Source organism: Salmo salar, chromosome 12, assembly GCF_965601325.2.
Source record: "Salmo salar chromosome 12, fSalSal1, whole genome shotgun sequence".
Classification (NCBI taxonomy): Eukaryota; Metazoa; Chordata; class Actinopteri; order Salmoniformes; family Salmonidae; genus Salmo; species Salmo salar.
This window is the reverse complement of record NC_138302.1, coordinates 19,240,001-19,259,835: the sequence shown is the minus strand read 5'-3', so window position 1 is coordinate 19,259,835 and position 19,835 is coordinate 19,240,001. Positions and strand designations below refer to the sequence as shown.

The window sequence follows — 19,835 nt, the reverse complement described above, 5'->3', positions numbered from 1 at the left end:
GGGAGATGGAGAGTCAGATTTCACAGACACACACACACACACACACACACACACACACAGCAATGTTCACGTTGACAGTAGAGAGCTCAGACACTGACCTTCAACCCCATCAGTGCACTCCCCTTGCGGAAGTATCCCTTTGGCCAATCAGGGGCCAGCTGGATGGACTTCTGAGCGTCTGACAGGGCAGAGGGGTAGAGCTCCAGACACCAGTAGCAGTATGAACGATTCCCAAAGAACCTGAGAGAGAAAAAGACAGAGAGAGAGAGGACACATTAAAACACAAGTTGACAGAAATCTAATTTGAGGTCAGAGAGCATAGTGGTGCGATATGTTGTATTTAGGGTCAGAGGTCAAACTTTAAGGTGTACCTGTGGTCTTTGGGGTCACAGTGGATAGCCTCAGAGAACATGTCCACAGCCTGAGAGTACTGGCCCTTCTTAAACAGCTGAATACCCTTCTCTGGAGGAGAACACACACATACAGTGTTAAACTGGGGTCATTTCAGTGAATAGAAATAATCATTCTGAGACAATTGTGTTAATGTCACCTGTTAGTGAGACTCCCTTCCTCTTCACAGGAGCTGAACTCTCCACCTGAAATGAGACAACTCAGTTAATACTGCCTCTGTGTGTGTGTGTGTGTGTGTGTGTGTGTGTGTGTGTCCAGCCCTCCGCACCTCGCTGGTCCTAGCCTCGTTCTCCTTGTTCTCTCTAGAGGCGTGGCCTGCACTGGTCCTGGCTTTGGGTCTGATGTGACTGGCAGCGTTGGCCACAAACGCACTGCGGACGTCCCACTCCGGCTCCTAGAGGAGGAGATATAAATCAAAACGGCACCCTTATAATGCACTGCTTATGACCAGGGCCCATAGAATCATATAGCTCTGGTCAGAAGTAGGGCATTATATAGGGAATGGGGTGCCATTTGGGACGCAGTTATAATAGACAGAAAGAGACAAAGAAATACTTTCTATCATCCTATATCTATTAGTTTCTCTGGTGTATCCTACCCTCCATACCTCCCTGCCTTCCATGTCCCTCCCTCCCTCCCTCCTCCCCTCCCTCCCTCCTTACCTCCCTCCCTCCCTCCCCTACCTCCCTCCCTCCCCTACCTCCGCTGGGGTCCTGACAGGGGGCTGGCGGTTGCTCTTGTTCCCAGACACAGCGAGAGGAGGCGTGGGCTTGTTCTTGGCAGGAGGTACTACCCTCTCTACCTCCTCCTTCTCCTCTTCACTTTCACTCTCAGACTCTGACGCTACTCCTCCCTCCTGCTCAGCATCCGCGCTCTTCTCCTCCTTCTCCAGTTTCTTTCGTTCTTTCTGTCTCTGTAAAGAGAGAATGGTAAAGGTGTGTTGAGGGAGGGTAAGGAGGACAGAGATGATGACACGTGGACCAGGTATGACAGAGATAATGACAGGTGGACCAGGTATGACAGAGATAATGACAGGTGGACCAGGTATGACAGGGATAATGACAGGTGGACCAGGTATGACAGGGATAATGACAGGTGGACCAGGTATGACAGAGATAATGACAGGTTGACCAGGTATGACAGAGATAATGACACGTGGACCAGGTATGACAGAGATGATGACAGGTGGACCAGGTATGACAGATGATGACAGGTGGACCAGGTATGACAGAGATGATGACAGTTGGACCAGGTATGACAGAGATGATGACAGGTGGACCAGGTATGACAGAGATGATGACAGGTGGACCAGGTATGACAGAGATGATGACAGGTGGACCAGGTATGACAGAGATAATGACAGGTGGACCAGGTATGACAGAGATAATGACAGGTGGACCAGGTATGACAGAGATGATGACACGTGGACCAGGTATGATAGAGATAATGACAGGTGGACCAGGTATGACAGAGATAATGACAGATGGACCAGGTATGACAGAGATAATGACAGGTGGACCAGGTATGACAGAGATAATGACAGGTGGACCAGGTATGACAGAGATAATGACACGTGGACCAGGTATGACAGAGATGATGACAGGTGGACCAGGTATGCCAGAGATGATGACAGGTGGACCAGGTATGACAGAGATGATGACAGGTGGACCAGGTATGACAGAGATGATGACAGGTGGACCAGGTATGACAGAGATGATGACAGGTGGACCAGGTATGTCAGAGATAATGACAGGTGGACCAGGTATGACAGAGATAATGACAGGTGGACCAGGTATGACAGAGATAATGACAGGTGGACCAGGTATGTCAGAGATAATGACAGGGGGACCAGGTATGACAGAGATAATGACACGTGGACCAGGTATGACAGAGATGATGACAGGTGGACCAGGTATGACAGAGATGATGACAGGTGGACCAGGTATGACAGAGATAATGACAGGTGGACCAGGTATGACAGAGATAATGACAGGTGGACCAGGTATGACAGAGATAATGACAGGTGGACCAGGTATGACAGAGATAATGACAGGTGGACCAGGTATGACAGAGATAATGACAGGTGGACCAGGTATGATAGAGATAAACAAATTGTCACTAGTTCCTTATTCCTCTGGTGCAATACCAAAAACTAACTCCATTACTCAACTCTATTACGTCATTAATTATTAATTCATTAAGATTAATTACACAGACATTTGTTAATGACTATGTAGCAACAATGTTACTGTAGTAATGACAGTGTTATTACAGGTTACACCGGTATAAAGTTACAGGTTACACAGGTATAAGAGCAACTTAATTTGAAGTGTTACCAGGTTGATTATGATGTGGTATAGGTGTGACATAGTACAGGTGTGTGTGTGTGTTCTACTCACCTTTCTCTTAGCCCTGCGTCTCTCTGCTCTCCTTCTGGTCTTCTCCTCCTCACTCAACTCCTCCTCCCCACTCAGGACCTCTCCACCCACGGCTGGACCTGGAGCTCCTCCTCCTCGCTCCTCCTGCTCACCTGGCCCATCTAGAAACACACAGAACCAGAGAGCCAACACAAATCAACCAAAGAAAACACTTTGGTGTTTGTTTCATATTACTTCTGTAACATTATCTATACAGGTTGGTCTCACTGAGAAAGTTAGAGACTTTGGAGGAGGAGAACAAAGAGAACAGGGAGGAGAAAGATGAGGAAGAGAAGGAGGAAGAGGCGGAGGCAGCAGCCCAGATATATCCATGTTTAAATGGATTCTGATTATTTCCAGGGATACACAACATCCTGAAATATATATAGATATTGTTGTTAGAAAGAATACTATATTTCCCTTGACGTAGTGATGCTGAATGTAAAAAAAAATGGCTCAACATACCCCACTGTCCCCTACAGGTTAGTCTCATTGAGATGGGGACTGGAGGGAAAAGAGAAGGAATAGAGAGGACAGGGAGGAGAAGAGAAAACACAGTACAGTACACATCAGTACAGTACACATGCTGCTAGAGATTCTCCTTTGTTCTTTGGGTGGAAACATATTGGACCAGTGGATCCGTACAGGAAGTGTATCGTTGCCCTACCAAGAAGAAATGACAGACTCTTCCCCCTCCCCCCAACACACTCATATAGTGCATCCCAAATGGCACCCTATATCATATAGTTCACTGTTTTGGGTCATGGTCAGAATTAGTGCATTATATAGGGAATAGGGTGACCTTTGGAACACACATTTAACCAAAAAGTTCAATCCAGACCAACTGCAGCCTGTTGAGGGCAGCACAGACAGATCAGAACCTTCCCCTTCAACACCCACTGTCTGTCTGCCACCTGGATGCTTCCCTTACCTGACCCTGATAACCTCCTGTACCTTGTGCTCTAGGTCTGTGTCCCAAATGGAACCCTATTCCCTATCGCCATGTAGTGCACCACTTTTAACCAGGGCCCATAGTGTCAAAAGTAGTGCACTACATAGGGAAAAGGGTGCCATTTAATAAGCAGCCTAGACCTATTGGCACTGGGCCTGGCAGTGTCCATAGTATTCCTGCATATAGGGAGGCTGCCTACAATGGTTTCATTTTTTTATTTCCATCAGCGTCCTTGTTTCTGGCTTATTCACTCAAGCCTCACGATCTGGAAAATGCTAGCCTGGTGGAACCCCGCCTGATCGCTCATTCATTCTGTTTCATTTCAAGTGAAACTCATTTGAGTTCTGGGGAAACTTTGAGAAACTGATTGAAGCTAGAAGGTACTTCCTGATCTCTTCAAATAAGAAACTAATTTCCGTGTCAAACCTTTCCAGTGCCCTACTTAACAACCCTCGTCTAAACGTCTCAGTTTATATTAGTTGGTTTTGTCTTTTTTCCTCCAATTTTACTGAGCCTATGTTAGAAAGAAACAATGACTGAAACACTACTTACACTGCTAAGAAACAAGCGGTAACGTGTACGCTGGGAGTCGGGAAGTAAGTTCAGGGAGTGAATATTTAATAACTAAACAAACATAGACCAAAACAAGACACACAAGTAGAGTCAATAACACCTGGGGAAGGAACCAAAGGGAGTGACATATATAGGGAAGGTAATCAGGGAGATAATGGAGTCCAGGTGAGTCTGATGAGGCGCTAACTTGCATAACAATGGTGACAGGTGTGCGTAATAATGAGCAGCCTGCCGACCTCGAGCGCCGGAGAGGGAGTATACGTGACACAAGCAGCAACATTGTTGAAAAAAAAACATATTTCTGGTGCGGAATGAAAACCACATGTTGTGAATCTGGTATCCAAGGCCAGCAGAGAAGCTGTTTGTGTTACACTACTTTGATAGGGAACATAAAGTTGATGGGAAAGGACTTTATCTCCCCAGCTCTCTCTGCCTCTCTCTCTCAATTCAATGGGTTTTATTGGCATGGGAACATACTGTATGTTTACATTGGGTTTTATTGGCATGGGAAACATACTGTATGTTTACATTGGGTTTTATTGGCATGGGAACATACTGTATGTTTACATTGGGTTTTATTGGCATGGGAACATACTGTATGTTTACATTGGGTTTTATTGGCATGGGAAACATACTGTATGTTTACATTGGGTTTTATTGGCATGGGAAACATACTGTATGTTTACATTGGGTTTTATTGGCATGGGAACATACTGTATGTTTACATTGGGTTTTATTGGCATGGGAAACATACTGTATGTTTACATTGGGTTTTATTGGCATGGGAAACATACTGTATGTTTACATTGGGTTTTATTGGCATGGGAAACATACTGTATGTTTACATTGGGTTTTATTGGCTTGGGAAACATACTGTATGTTTACATTGGGTTTTATTGGCATGGGAAACATACTGTATGTTTACATTGGGTTTTATTGGCATGGGAAACATACTGTATGTTTACATTGGGTTTTATTGGCATGGGAAACATACTGTATGTTTACATTGGGTTTTATTGGCATGGGAAACATACTGTATGTTTACATTGGGTTTTATTGGCATGGGAAACATACTGAATGTTTACATTGGGTTTTATTGGCATGGGAACATACTGTATGTTTACATTGGGTTTTATTGGCATGGGAAACATACTGTATGTTTACATTGGGTTTTATTGGCATGGGAAACATACTGTATGTTTACATTGGGTTTTATTGGCATGGGAAACATACTGTATGTTTACATTGGGTTTTATTGGCATGGGAAACATACTGTATGTTTACATTGGGTTTTATTGGCATGGGAAACATACTGTATGTTTACATTGGGTTTTATTGGCATGGGAAACATACTGTATGTTTACATTGGGTTTTATTGGCATGGGAAACATACTGTATGTTTACATTGGGTTTTATTGGCATGGGAAACATACTGTATGTTTACATTGGGTTTTATTGGCATGGGAAACATACTGTATGTTTACATTGGGTTTTATTGGCATGGGAAACATACTGTATGTTTACATTGGGTTTTATTGGCATGGGAAACATACTGTATGTTTACATTGGGTTTTATTGGCATGGGAACATACTGTATGTTTACATTGGGTTTTATTGGCATGGGAAACATACTGTATGTTTACATTGGGTTTTATTGGCATGGGAAACATACTGTATGTTTACATTGGGTTTTATTGGCATGGGAACATACTGTATGTTTACATTGGGTTTTATTGGCATGGGAAACATACTGTATGTTTACATTGGGTTTTATTGGCATGGGAAACATACTGTATGTTTACATTGGGTTTTATTGGCATGGGAAACATACTGTATGTTTACATTGGGTTTTATTGGCATGGGAAACATACTGTATGTTTACATTGGGTTTTATTGGCATGGGAAACATACTGTATGTTTACATTGGGTTTTATTGGCATGGGAAACATACTGTATGTTTACATTGGGTTTTATTGGCATGGGAAACATACTGTATGTTTACATTGGGTTTTATTGGCATGGGAAACATACTGTATGTTTACATTGGGTTTTATTGGCATGGGAAACATACTGTATGTTTACATTGGGTTTTATTGGCATGGGAAACATACTGTATGTTTACATTGGGTTTTATTGGCATGGGAAACATACTGTATGTTTACATTGGGTTTTATTGGCATGGGAAACATACTGTATGTTTACATTGGGTTTTATTGGCATGGGAAACATACTGTATGTTTACATTGGGTTTTATTGGCATGGGAAACATACTGTATGTTTACATTGGGTTTTATTGGCATGGGAAACATACTGTATGTTTACATTGGGTTTTATTGGCATGGGAACATACTGTATGTTTACATTGGGTTTTATTGGCATGGGAAACATACTGTATGTTTACATTGGGTTTTATTGGCATGGGAAACATACTGTATGTTTACATTGGGTTTTATTGGCATGGGAAACATACTGTATGTTTACATTGGGTTTTATTGGCATGGGAAACATACTGTATGTTTACATTGGGTTTTATTGGCATGGGAAACATACTGTATGTTTACATTGGGTTTTATTGGCATGGGAAACATACTGTATGTTTACATTGGGTTTTATTGGCATGGGAAACATACTGTATGTTTACATTGGGTTTTATTGGCATGGGAAACATACTGTATGTTTACATTGGGTTTTATTGGCATGGGAAACATACTGTATGTTTACATTGGGTTTTATTGGCATGGGAAACATACTGTATGTTTACATTGGGTTTTATTGGCATGGGAAACATACTGTATGTTTACATTGGGTTTTATTGGCATGGGAAACATACTGTATGTTTACATTGGGTTTTATTGGCATGGGAAACATACTGTATGTTTACATTGGGTTTTATTGGCATGGGAAACATACTGTATGTTTACATTGGGTTTTATTGGCATGGGAAACATACTGTATGTTTACATTGGGTTTTATTGGCATGGGAAACATACTGTATGTTTACATTGGGTTTTATTGGCATGGGAAACATACTGTATGTTTACATTGGGTTTTATTGGCATGGGAAACATACTGTATGTTTACATTGGGTTTTATTGGCATGGGAAACATACTGTATGTTTACATTGGGTTTTATTGGCATGGGAAACATACTGTATGTTTACATTGGGTTTTATTGGCATGGGAAACATACTGTATGTTTACATTGGGTTTTATTGGCATGGGAAACATACTGTATGTTTACATTGGGTTTTATTGGCATGGGAAACATACTGTATGTTTACATTGGGTTTTATTGGCATGGGAAACATACTGTATGTTTACATTGGGTTTTATTGGCATGGGAAACATACTGTATGTTTACATTGGGTTTTATTGGCATGGGAAACATACTGTATGTTTACATTGGGTTTTATTGGCATGGGAAACATACTGTATGTTTACATTGGGTTTTATTGGCATGGGAAACATACTGTATGTTTACATTGGGTTTTATTGGCATGGGAAACATACTGTATGTTTACATTGGGTTTTATTGGCATGGGAAACATACTGTATGTTTACATTGGGTTTTATTGGCATGGGAAACATACTGTATGTTTACATTGGGTTTTATTGGCATGGGAAACATACTGTATGTTTACATTGGGTTTTATTGGCATGGGAAACATACTGTATGTTTACATTGGGTTTTATTGGCATGGGAAACATACTGTATGTTTACATTGGGTTTTATTGGCATGGGAAACATACTGTATGTTTACATTGGGTTTTATTGGCATGGGAAACATACTGTATGTTTACATTGGGTTTTATTGGCATGGGAAACATACTGTATGTTTACATTGGGTTTTATTGGCATGGGAAACATACTGTATGTTTACATTGGGTTTTATTGGCATGGGAAACATACTGTATGTTTACATTGGGTTTTATTGGCATGGGAAACATACTGTATGTTTACATTGGGTTTTATTGGCATGGGAAACATACTGTATGTTTACATTGGGTTTTATTGGCATGGGAAACATACTGTATGTTTACATTGGGTTTTATTGGCATGGGAACATACTGTATGTTTACATTGGGTTTTATTGGCATGGGAAACATACTGTATGTTTACATTGGGTTTTATTGGCATGGGAAACATACTGTATGTTTACATTGGGTTTTATTGGCATGGGAACATACTGTATGTTTACATTGGGTTTTATTGGCATGGGAAACATACTGTATGTTTACATTGGGTTTTATTGGCATGGGAAACATACTGTATGTTTACATTGGGTTTTATTGGCATGGGAAACATACTGTATGTTTACATTGGGTTTTATTGGCATGGGAAACATACTGTATGTTTACATTGGGTTTTATTGGCATGGGAAACATACTGTATGTTTACATTGGGTTTTATTGGCATGGGAAACATACTGTATGTTTACATTGGGTTTTATTGGCATGGGAAACATACTGTATGTTTACATTGCCAAAGCAAGTGAAATAAACAAAAGTGAGAAGAAACTAAATTGAACAACATCAACAAAAACTACTAGAAATTACAAGTGAACGTCGCACTCAAAAAGGTTGAAAAAATATAGACATTTCAAGTGTTATTATCAGCTATGTTTTAGCAATGTGTAAATAGTTGTAGTACGAATAGCAGGGGACGATACACAGATATATATTGGTGGTATTTATAATATTGTTTGTGCTCCACTGGTTGCCCTTTTCTCATGACAACGGGCCACAAATCTCACTGCTGTGACCTCACACTGCACCTAACAGATATGGGTGTTATCAATGTTGGATTTGTTTGATTAGTTTTCAATTCCTCTCTCTCTCTCCAACAAAACAATGTAAATAAAAAAGAATGCCAAAAGACATGAAACAAAACAGTAGGGAGAAGGGGTAAAGGAATATGTTTGCCTTGTGATTCCATGCACCTCGGTCAGCCTGTGAGGTGACGGCAGCCAGAACAGATGTTCAGAGACGGAAGAACTGGCGTGCGTCCCAAATGGAACCCTATCCTCTACCACTCCCCTGTGGCCCCTGGTCGACGGTAGTGCTCTAAATGGGGAAAAGGGTGCCATTTGGGACACAGCCTTAAAGAAGGAGCCCTGTAAGTCCAGAAATAGAACCACCACCGACCAACCAGCAGCAGGCCTGTCGCCTGGGCCTGAGGAAGGAAGGGAAACTCTATCTGTTTGGCATTAGCAGCCAGACTCAAACACACGCAGAGAGGAGCAACGGGAGAGAGGAGGAACGTGTGTGTGTGTGCGTCCGGGCGTGTGACCTCTGGGACCCAACAGGCCTATAAGTAATGGGATGTTATGTTACGTTATGTAAAGGCCTCTGTGTGCTTCCCAGACGAAACAGTTTGTGCATATATTATGACAACATTTTGTGACGTTTTTGTTTGTTTTGGTCTTCGGCAGGTGTTTTTGTGGCTGTACGGGTACACAACATTTCGCGAGGCAAGCCGAATTTCGGTAGCCAAAGTCTACACCCCTTCATCGGTTATTGGTCAACAGTAGGGATTCTTCAATAAAGTGTCTGTTGTCACTCAACGATAGAATACTCATTTCCTAGCGGTTAAGAGTGTTGAGCCAGTAACCGAAAGGTGGCTGGTTCGAATCCCTAAGCCGGAAAGGTGGAGAAATCTGCCGTTCTGCACTTGAGCAAGGCAGTTAACCAACAACTGCTCCCTAGGTGCCGTGGATGTCGATTAAGGCAGCCCCCTGCACCTCTCTGATTCAGAGGGGTTGGGTTAAATGCGGCTGACACATTTCAGTTAAATGCATTCAGTTGTACAACTGACTACGTATCCCCCTTTCCCTTGAAAAACACTGCACCAAACATCTTAGTTAAATGTACAATTGTTTGACTAAGATCTCCTTAGCAAAAAAAAAGTCCAAATGAATGACAGATTTGATGAGTTAGATGAATTCGAACTATTTTGAGGAAGTGTATACTGGCTGCGGCGCCTCAAGATGGACAAAACGTACTATTACCGTTTTTTGTTTCTTTTAAGCAAAGGTCTTTTAAGGGAACATGCGAGCACACTCGTTCGGTTCACCAAGCAGAGTTGGGCTAGGCGCCAGCTGAACCAAAGCATGCTGAAGCCCTATCGGCCCTGGGCAAAAGTAGTGCACTATAAAGGGAACAGGGAGCCATTTGAGATGCAAACCCAACTCAATTCCAACCATGACAAATATACTCAAAACAGCCTCAAACAACCTCATCCTGACGGAAGTGTTAAACCATGTGTGGAATGAGATATTCTCCATCTTCATAATGAAATAATCAAGTTGCAAAGTTAGCACAGGAAAAGGGCCTAATCCAACCAGTATGTTTGCTTCTCACAAGGACAGAGAGCTAAGCCTGCATGCCGTTGTCAGCACTTCTGACTGGCTGGCTGGCTTACATCTGGGCTCTTGTTCAGTAAGGTGAAACGTTCAGAACATTGCAGATAGAAATGCAATGAATAATATAGAGCATGCCCTATTCGTCATGATAGATAGGCAATCATATCTACACAATAGATTTCTACCGGAACGTTCTGGAATGTTGTATTACCTCGGTCAACAACGGCTCACTCCCCTTAAACACACAACGGCTCCTCCCTGGGTCATGTTCAGTAGTCACAAAACTGGGGAAACTTTTAGAAACTGGAAGGTACTTCCTGATCTCTTCAAATAAGAAACTAATTCCGTTTCAACACTTTTCAGTGCCCTACTTAACGACCCTCGTCTAAACGTCTCATATTAGTTTATATTATTAGTTAATATTAGTTCGTTTGTGTCTTTTTCCCCATCACTTTTTACTGAGCCTATGTTAGAAATAAACAATGACTGAAACACTACTTACACTGCTAAGAAACAAGCAGCAGCATTGTCAGAAAAACCACCCTTCTTTCTTGTGCGATATAAAAACCGCGTTGTGTATCTGGTTCCCAAGGCCAGCAGAGAAGCTGTTTGTGTTACACTACTTTGATAGGGATCAGAAAAATGCTGGGAAAGGACTTTACCTCCCCCCTCTCTCTCTCACTCTTCTCTCTCTGCCATGCTCTCAGCCTCTCTCCCTTTCTGCCTCTCCTTCTCTCTCTGAACATCTCTCCTTCTCCCTCTTCTGCCCCACTCTTCTGCCACCCTCTCTCTCTCTGCCTCTCTCTCTCTGCCTCTCTCGCTCTGCCTCTCTCAATTTAATTCAAAGGGTTTTATTGGCATGGAAACATACTGTATGTTTACATTGCCAAAGCAAGTGAAATAAACAAGTGAGAAGAAACTAATTGACCAACATCAACAAAAAACTACTAGAAATTACAAGTGAACGTCGCACTTAAAAAGGTTGAAAAAATATAGACATTTCAAGTGTTATTATCAGCTATGTTTTAGCAATGTGTAAATAGTTGTAGTACAAATAGCAGGGGACGATACACAGATATATATTGGTGGTATTTATAATATTGTTTGTGCTCCACTGGTTTCCCTTTTCTCATGACAACGGGCCACAAATCTTGCTGCTGGGATTGCACACTGCAGTATCTCACCTAACAGACATGGGAGTTATCAATGTTGGATTTGTTTTCAAATCGTTTCTGGGTCTGTTTGAGAGATCTCTCTCTCTCTCTCTCTCTCTCTGGAAAATAAACAGAGTGGTGGCTGCATGCCTGTGGTTTCCTGCCACTCAGAGACAAAGTACCCCTCCCCTCCATCACCCATAATGCCTTAGGCTGACAGACCAGAGAAGAAGACAGAAGAGAGTAAAATCAAGAGGAACCGTTTGTTAGTAGTTAGCCACCACACAGTCAACCACAAAGAATACACACAACACAACCCATCTCCATACCACCCTCATCATCACCATCCCCACCATCAGCCCAATGATACAGACGGGTGGGGTGGGTACTATCTGTGTCAGCAGAAATACATGTTTTCCCTGTCGTATAATGGATCAGTTCAGTTCTACTCTAATCCATTCCCTCTATTCTCTTATGACACTTCAGAGACATCCTTCTGGTTTGATCAAACATGAGTGAGTCATCACGGAAGAGGATTTCTCGGCAGCTAAAAGTCGGAGGACAATCAAACTGAAAGTAAAAGACTTCATCCAGGTGCGTCTCAAAGGGCACCCCATTCCCTATGTAGTGCACTACATTCGACCACAGAGTGCATAGGGAATAGGATGCCATTTGGAACGCGGCCAGCCCCAGATGTTATCGTCAAACCTACACTGCCTCTTCAGTGTGATGACAGCAATCAGGTGCCTCTCATTTGAATACCACAACAACAACAACCTGGTGGACTGGTGACACGTCCAGATTGTCTGCTGACTCTGCTCTCTGCTCGGATGCTGTTGCAACACCTTCAGCTGACGAAATCAGAGACACTGAAAATAGCCTGGGAATGACGTTTAACTAGTTTGGGTTTACTGTGGAAGAGAGGAACGTTATGTATATCTCAGCCGGCTCTCTCTCTCTCTCTAGCAACCTGTTGATCGGGGGTAACAATTAGCGTGTGGATTATTACCGTTTAAATACATGTTGTTAGCCTACTGTGGAAGTGCGTAACATTACAGGTGTCTACATACAAGGGTTCATTATGTGTTTCACAGAAGTGTATTTTGACATTTTGTTAAAAGCATGGCCCAATTATTGCAGGTTTGATTCCTGTATCTTGGTCTAGTAGAGTGCATCTTGTTCTAGTAGAGTGCATCTTGTTCTAGTAGAGTGCATCTTGTTCTAGTAGAGTGCATCTTGTTCTAGTAGAGTGCATCTTGTTCTAGTAGAGTGCATCTTGTTCTAGTAGAGTGCATCTTGTTCTAGTAGAGTGCATCTTGTTCTAGTAGAGTGCATCTTGTTCTAGTAGAGTGCATCTTGTTCTAGTAGAGTGTATCTTGTTCTAGTAGAGTGCATCTTGTTCTAGTAGAGTGCATCTTGTTCTAGTAGAGTGCATCTTGTTCTAGTAGAGTGCATCTTGTTCTAGTAGAGTGCATCTTGTTCTAGTAGAGTGCATCTTGTTCTAGTAGAGTGCATCTTGTTCTAGTAGAGTGCATCTTGTTCTAGTAGAGTGCATCTTGTTCTAGTAGAGTGCATCTTGTTCTAGTAGAGTGTATCTTGTTCTAGTAGAGTGCATCTTGTTCTAGTAGAGTGTATCTTGTTCTAGTAGAGTGTATCTTGTTCTAGTAGAGTGTATCTTGTTCTAGTAGAGTGCATCTTGTTCTAGTAGAGATTATCTTGTTCTAGTAGAGTGCATCTTGTTCTAGTAGAGTGTATCTTGTTCTAGTAGAGTGCATCTTGTTCTAGTAGAGTGCATCTTGTTCTAGTAGAGTGCATCTTGTTCTAGTAGAGTGCATCTTGTTCTAGTAGAGTGCATCTTGTTCTAGTAGAGTGCATCTTGTTCTAGTAGAGTGCATCTTGCTCTAGTAGAGTGCATCTTGTTCTAGTAGAGTGCATCTTGTTCTAGTAGAGTGCATCTTGTTCTAGTAGAGTGCATCTTGTTCTAGTAGAGTGCATCTTGTTCTAGTAGAGTGCATCTTGTTCTAGTAGAGTGCATCTTGTTCTAGTAGAGTGCATCTTGTTCTAGTAGAGTGCATCTTGTTCTAGTAGAGTGCATCTTGTTCTAGTAGAGTGTATCTTGTTCTAGTAGAGTGCATCTTATTCTAGTAGAGTGCATCTTGTTCTAGTAGAGTGCATCTTGTTCTAGTAGAGTGCATCTTGTTCTAGTAGAGTGCATCTTGTTCTAGTAGAGTGCATCTTGTTCTAGTAGAGTGCATCTTGTTCTAGTAGAGTGCATCTTGTTCTAGTAGAGTGTATCTTGTTCTAGTAGAGTGTATCTTGTATCTTGTAGACCGATTAATCGGAATGGCCGATTAATTGGGGCCGATTTCAAGTTTTCATAACAATCGGAAATCGGTATTTTTGGAGGCCGATTTGGCCGATTTCTTTTTTCTTTTTCTTTTTTTTTTTTAGACCTTTATTTAACTAGGCAAGTCACTTAAGAACACATTCTCATTTTCAATGACGGCCTAGGAACGGTGGGTTAACTGCCTTGTTCAGGGGCAGAAAGACAGATTTTTACCTTGTCAGCTCAGGGATTCAATCTTGCAACCTTACGGTTAACTAGTCCAACGCTCTAACCACCTGCTTTACATTGCACTCCACGAGGTTACGCGAATGCAGTAAGAAGCCAAGGTAAGTTGCTAGCTAGCATTAAACTTATCTTATAAAAAACAATCAATCAATCATAATCACTAGTTAACTACACATGGTTGATGATATTACTAGTTTATCTAGCCTGTCCTGCTTTGCATATAATCGCTTAGGTACACGTTGCTCCAAACATAAACATCAATGCCTTTCTTAAAATCAATGCACAAGTATATATTTTTAAATCTGCATATTTAGTTAATATTGCCTGCTAACATGAATTTATTTTAACTAGGGAAAATGTGTCACTTCTCTTGCAAACAGAGTCAGGGTATATGCAGCGGTTTGGGCCGCCTGGCTCGTTGCGAACTGTGAAGACTATTTCTTCCTAACAAAGACAGCCGACTTCGCCAAACGTGGATGATTTAACAAAAGCGCATTTGCGGAAAAACGCACAATCGTTGCACGACTGTACCTAACCATAAACATCAATGCCTTTCTTAAAATCAATACACAGAAGTATAAATTTTTAAACCTGCATATTTAGCTAAAAGAAATCCAGGTTAGCAGGCAATATTAACAAGGTGAAATTGTGTCATTTTGCGTTCCTTGCACGCAGAATCAGGGTATATGCAACCGTTTGGGCCGCCTGGCTCGTTGCGAACTAATTCACCAGAATTTTACGTAGTTATGACATAACACTGAAGGTTGTGCAATGTAACAGGAATAACGTGTTGTTTTCGAGATGATAGTTTCCGGATTCGACCATATTAATGACCTAAGGCTCGTGTTTCTGTGTGTTATTATGTTATAATTAAGTCTATGATTTGATAGAGCAGTCTGACTGAGCGATGGTAGGCAGCAGCAGGCTCGTAAGCGTTAATTCAAAATAGCACTTTCGTGCATTTTGCCAGCAGCCCTTCGCAATGCATTGCGCTGTTTATGACTTCAAGCCTGTCAACTCCCAAGATTAGGCTGGTGTAACCGATATGAAATGGCAGCTAGTTAGCCGGGTGCGCGCTAATAGCATTTCAAACGTCACTCGCTCTGAGACTTGGAGTAGTTGTTCCCCTTCCTCTACATGGGTAACGCTGCTTCGAGGGTGGCTGTTGTCGATGTGTTCCTGGTTCGAGCCCAGGTAGGAGTGAGGAGAGGGACGGAAGCTATACTGTTACACTGGCAATACTAAAGTGCCTATAAGAACATCCAATAGTCAAAGGTATATGAAATACAAATCGTATAGAGAGAAATAGTCCTATAATTCCTATAATAACTACAACCTAAAACTTCTTACCTGGGAATATTGAAGACTCATGTTAAAAAGAACCACCAGCTTTCATATGTTCCCATGTTCTGAGCAAGGCACTTAAACATTAGCTTTCTTACATGGCACATAATGCACTTTTACATTCTTCTCCAACACTTCGTTTTTGCATTATTTAAAACAAATTGAACATGTTTCATTATTTATTTGAGGCTAAATTGATTTTATTGATGTATTATATTAAGTTAAAATAAGTGTTCATTCAGTATTGTTGTAGTTGTCACTATTACAAAAAAAAAGAAGAAAAAAAACGGCCGATTAATCGGTAGCGGCTTTTTTGGCCCTCCAATAATCGGCATCGGTGTTGAAAAATCATAATCGGTCGACCTCTAGTATCTTGTTCTAGTAGAGTATCTTGAGCAATGTCAGTTAGTGAGTGCAATAGCCCAGGCCTAGCTACACACTAGTCCTCTGTGGCCTTGGCTTATACACACACTACAGTCCTCTGTGGCCTTGGCTCATACACACTACAGTCCTCTGTGGCCTTGGCTTATACACACACTACAGTCCTCTGTGGCCTTGGCTTATACACACTACAGTCCTCTGTGGCCTTGGCTTATACACACACTACAGTCCTCTGTGGCCTTGGCTCATACACACTACAGTCCTCTGTGGCCTTGGCTTATACACACTACAGTCCTCTGTGGCCTTGGCTTATACACACACTACAGTCCTCTGTGGCCTTGGCTTATACACACTACAGTCCTCTGTGGCCTTGGCTTATACACATTAAAGTCCTCTGTGGCCTTGGCTTATACACACTACAGTCCTCTGTGGCCTTGGCTTATACACACTACAGTCCTCTGTGGCCTTGGCTTATACACATTACAGTCCTCTGTGGCCTTGGCTTATACACATTAAAGTCCTCTATGGCCTTGGCTTATACACACTACAGTCCTCTGTGGCCTTGGCTTATACACACACTACAGTCCTCTGTGGCCTTGGCTTATACACACACTACAGTCCTCTTTGGCCTTGGCTTATACACACACTACAGTCCTCTGTGGCCTTGGCTTATACACACACTACAGTCCTCTGTGGCCTTGGCTTATACACACACTACAGTCCTCTGTGGCCTTGGCTTATACACACTACAGTCCTCTGTGGCCTTGGCTTATACACACTACAGTCCTCTGTGGCCTTGGCTTATACACACTACAGTCCTCTGTGGCCTTGGCTGATACACATTACAGTCCTCTGTGGCCTTGGCTTATACACACTACAGTCATCTGTGGACTTGGCTTATACACACTACAGTCCTCTGTGGCCTTGGCTTATACGCACTACAGTCCTCTGTGGCCTTGGCTTATACACATTACAGTCCTCTGTGGCCTTGGCTTATACACATTACAGTCCTCTGTGGCCTTGGCTTATACACACTACAGTCCTCTGTGGCCTTGGCTTATACACATTACAGTCCTCTGTGGCCTTGGCTTATACACACTACAGTCCTCTGTGGCCTTGGCTTATACACACTACAGTCCTCTGTGGCCTTGGCTTATACACATTACAGTCCTCTGTGCCCTTGGCTTATACACACTACAGTCCTCTGTGGCCTTGGCTTATACACACTACAGTCCTCTGTGGCCTTGGCTTATACACATTACAGTCCTCTGTGGCCTTGGCTTATACACACTACAGTCCTCTGTGGCCTTGGCTTATACACACTACAGTCCTCTGTGGCCTTGGCTTATACACATTACAGTCCTCTGTGGCCTTGGCTTATACACACTACAGTCCTCTGTGGCCTTGGCTTATACCTCTGTGGCCTTGGCTTATACACACACTACAGTCCTCTGTGGCCTTGGCTTATACACACACTACAGTCCTCTGTGGCCTTGGCTTATACACACACTACAGTCCTCTGTGGCCTTGGCTTATACACACACTACAGTCCTCTGTGGCCTTGGCTTATACACACTACAGTCCTCTGTGGCCTTGGCTTATACACATTAAAGTCCTCTGTGGCCTTGGCTTATACACACTACAGTCCTCTGTGGCCTTGGCTTATACACATTACAGTCCTCTGTGGCCTTGGCTTATACACATTACCGTCCTCTGTGGCCTTGGCTTATAGAAGAAGCAGCCTGAATTCACCACCACAACACCCATTTGAGACAAAAGACTAAACCAGGAACTAGGGAATAGAAAGCCTTTAGATTTAAACAAGAGTCTGGGAATTACTGGTGACTGCGTTCTATTGGAATGAGTCATCAGTTTGTTCTCGTACATTTAGGGTAGAGTTTCATCCAGAGTTAATGTAATAACATATGCCATTTAGCACACTCTTTTATCCAAAGCGACTTTCAGTCATGCGTGCATACAATTTACATATGGGTGGTCCCGGCAATTGAACCCATTTCCCTGGAATTACAGGCACCATGCTCTACCATCTGAGCTACAAAGGGCCAGATCTGTTCCACAAAGACACACAACCCTCGAGCCAGGAGGACTGTGTCCCCTGAGCTATGTGCACTGCACCGTGTCTTGTAAGGATAATGGAAACAAAGTCTCAGATTCCGATGTGGCGTGTCGGCACATGCAGATAGAGCAGAGAGACAGAAAAGCCTACACAAAGGATTGAAGTAGAAACATACTGATTATGTGAGTGAGAGAGCAAAAATAATGTTTTATTTTTATTTAACCTTATTTAACTAGGCAAGTCAGTTAAGAACAAATTCTAATTTACAATGAAGGCCTACCCCGGCCAAACCCTAACCAGGATGACGCTGGGTCAATTGTGCGCCGCCCTATGGGACATCCAATCACGGCTAGTTGTGATACAGCCTGGAATCAAACCAGGGTCTGTAGTGACGACTCTAGCACTGAGATGCAGTGCTTTAGACCGCTGTGCCACTCGGGAACCCAAAAGCAAATATACTTTATTTAAAAAGGGGCAATCTGCAGTTCCTACATACATTTTTGGACTTAAATTAATTATATATACCCATTGATCCTCATGAGCTTAGTTCAACTGTTGCAGCCCATCAGAACCCAAAATATAAGCTTGTTTTACTCCAATGTTTGTGTACAAAGTATATGTAAACAAACACTATACAGGCTCAAAACATGAATAAAACTATACTTTTGATATCATGGCTGATCCGCCCTTACACCCGTAACTCGAACTATGAATTTGAGAGCGGTTAAATTTTTCCACCCCCATCCCTCAGATTTGTTACGGTTTCAACTGCGGACTGCCGCTTTAAATACAAGGCGACCTTTTATAGGAACGTACATGACTGACATAAACAAAATAATATCACTCCCATTTGTGATCACAATAGGCTTTCACGTAGCATAGGAGCATTTTAACTAGTGTAACTTGTCTTCAGTCGAGCCGACTCGCCAGCGAGAAGTCGATAAACACTCCACTGCTGTTTGTCAATCAGTTTAAATGTGGCCCGTGGTCGACGTAAAATACATAGACATTTATGAGTTCAATAACTTTACAGTGGCCTCGCAGTTAGTTTTACTTACCGCCTCCAATACCCAGCAGTCTGCAAATGTCTCTTGTGAACTTCATCAGTTCGACCATCCAGCATTATCAACTCGAATAGAAAATATACAAAACACTGAAAGTATAACACTTTAAAACTGGATAAAAGAGCTAGTATTGGCAGCGGTTACCCCACAGTTTAACCGCCGGGTGAATCGATCTTCGTTGTTCGTTCAACTGCCTTTATCTGCGCCGTTTCCTGAAATCGATCGAGCTACATCTGACTCTCGTAAATGATCAAGCTATCCGACCGACAGAATAAATGCGCCACTACACTAAGCTTTACGAGCGCTCTCTCGTCCAAATCCGAGTTCCACCTGATACCGTGTTCCTAAGTGTAGTTGCGCATACATTGCTTGTATCGTTTGACCGAGGTAGGTCTACACGAGACTAGCTTGACCGCAACGTTTCCTGCATGTGGCCATGTGTCTGCCTGCCACGGCCACTCTCTTGGCAAAGCAATAATGAAACTCAGATATCATCTGAAGAGGAATAGATGAAAGCTGAAACTTAAA

The 19,835-nt window shown here is 42.3% G+C and overlaps 1 protein-coding gene across 1 annotated transcript in view; it reads right to left on the bottom strand.

Moving 5' to 3' along the window:
- LOC106564362 (uncharacterized) overlaps positions 1-19,594 on the bottom strand; it is a 31,274-nt gene extending 11,680 nt beyond the window's left edge. The window contains exons 1-7 of the mRNA XM_045690935.2: positions 19,302-19,594; positions 2,811-2,950; positions 1,112-1,324; positions 680-805; positions 551-596; positions 372-462; positions 99-240 (exon numbers count right to left, since the gene is read on the bottom strand). Of these exons, the coding sequence (XP_045546891.2) occupies positions 99-240; positions 372-462; positions 551-596; positions 680-805; positions 1,112-1,324; positions 2,811-2,950; positions 19,302-19,359 (816 nt within the window). The 5' untranslated portion in view covers positions 19,360-19,594. The remainder of the gene's footprint in view (positions 1-98; positions 241-371; positions 463-550; positions 597-679; positions 806-1,111; positions 1,325-2,810; positions 2,951-19,301) is intronic.
- Positions 19,595-19,835: the final 241 nt, after the last annotated feature.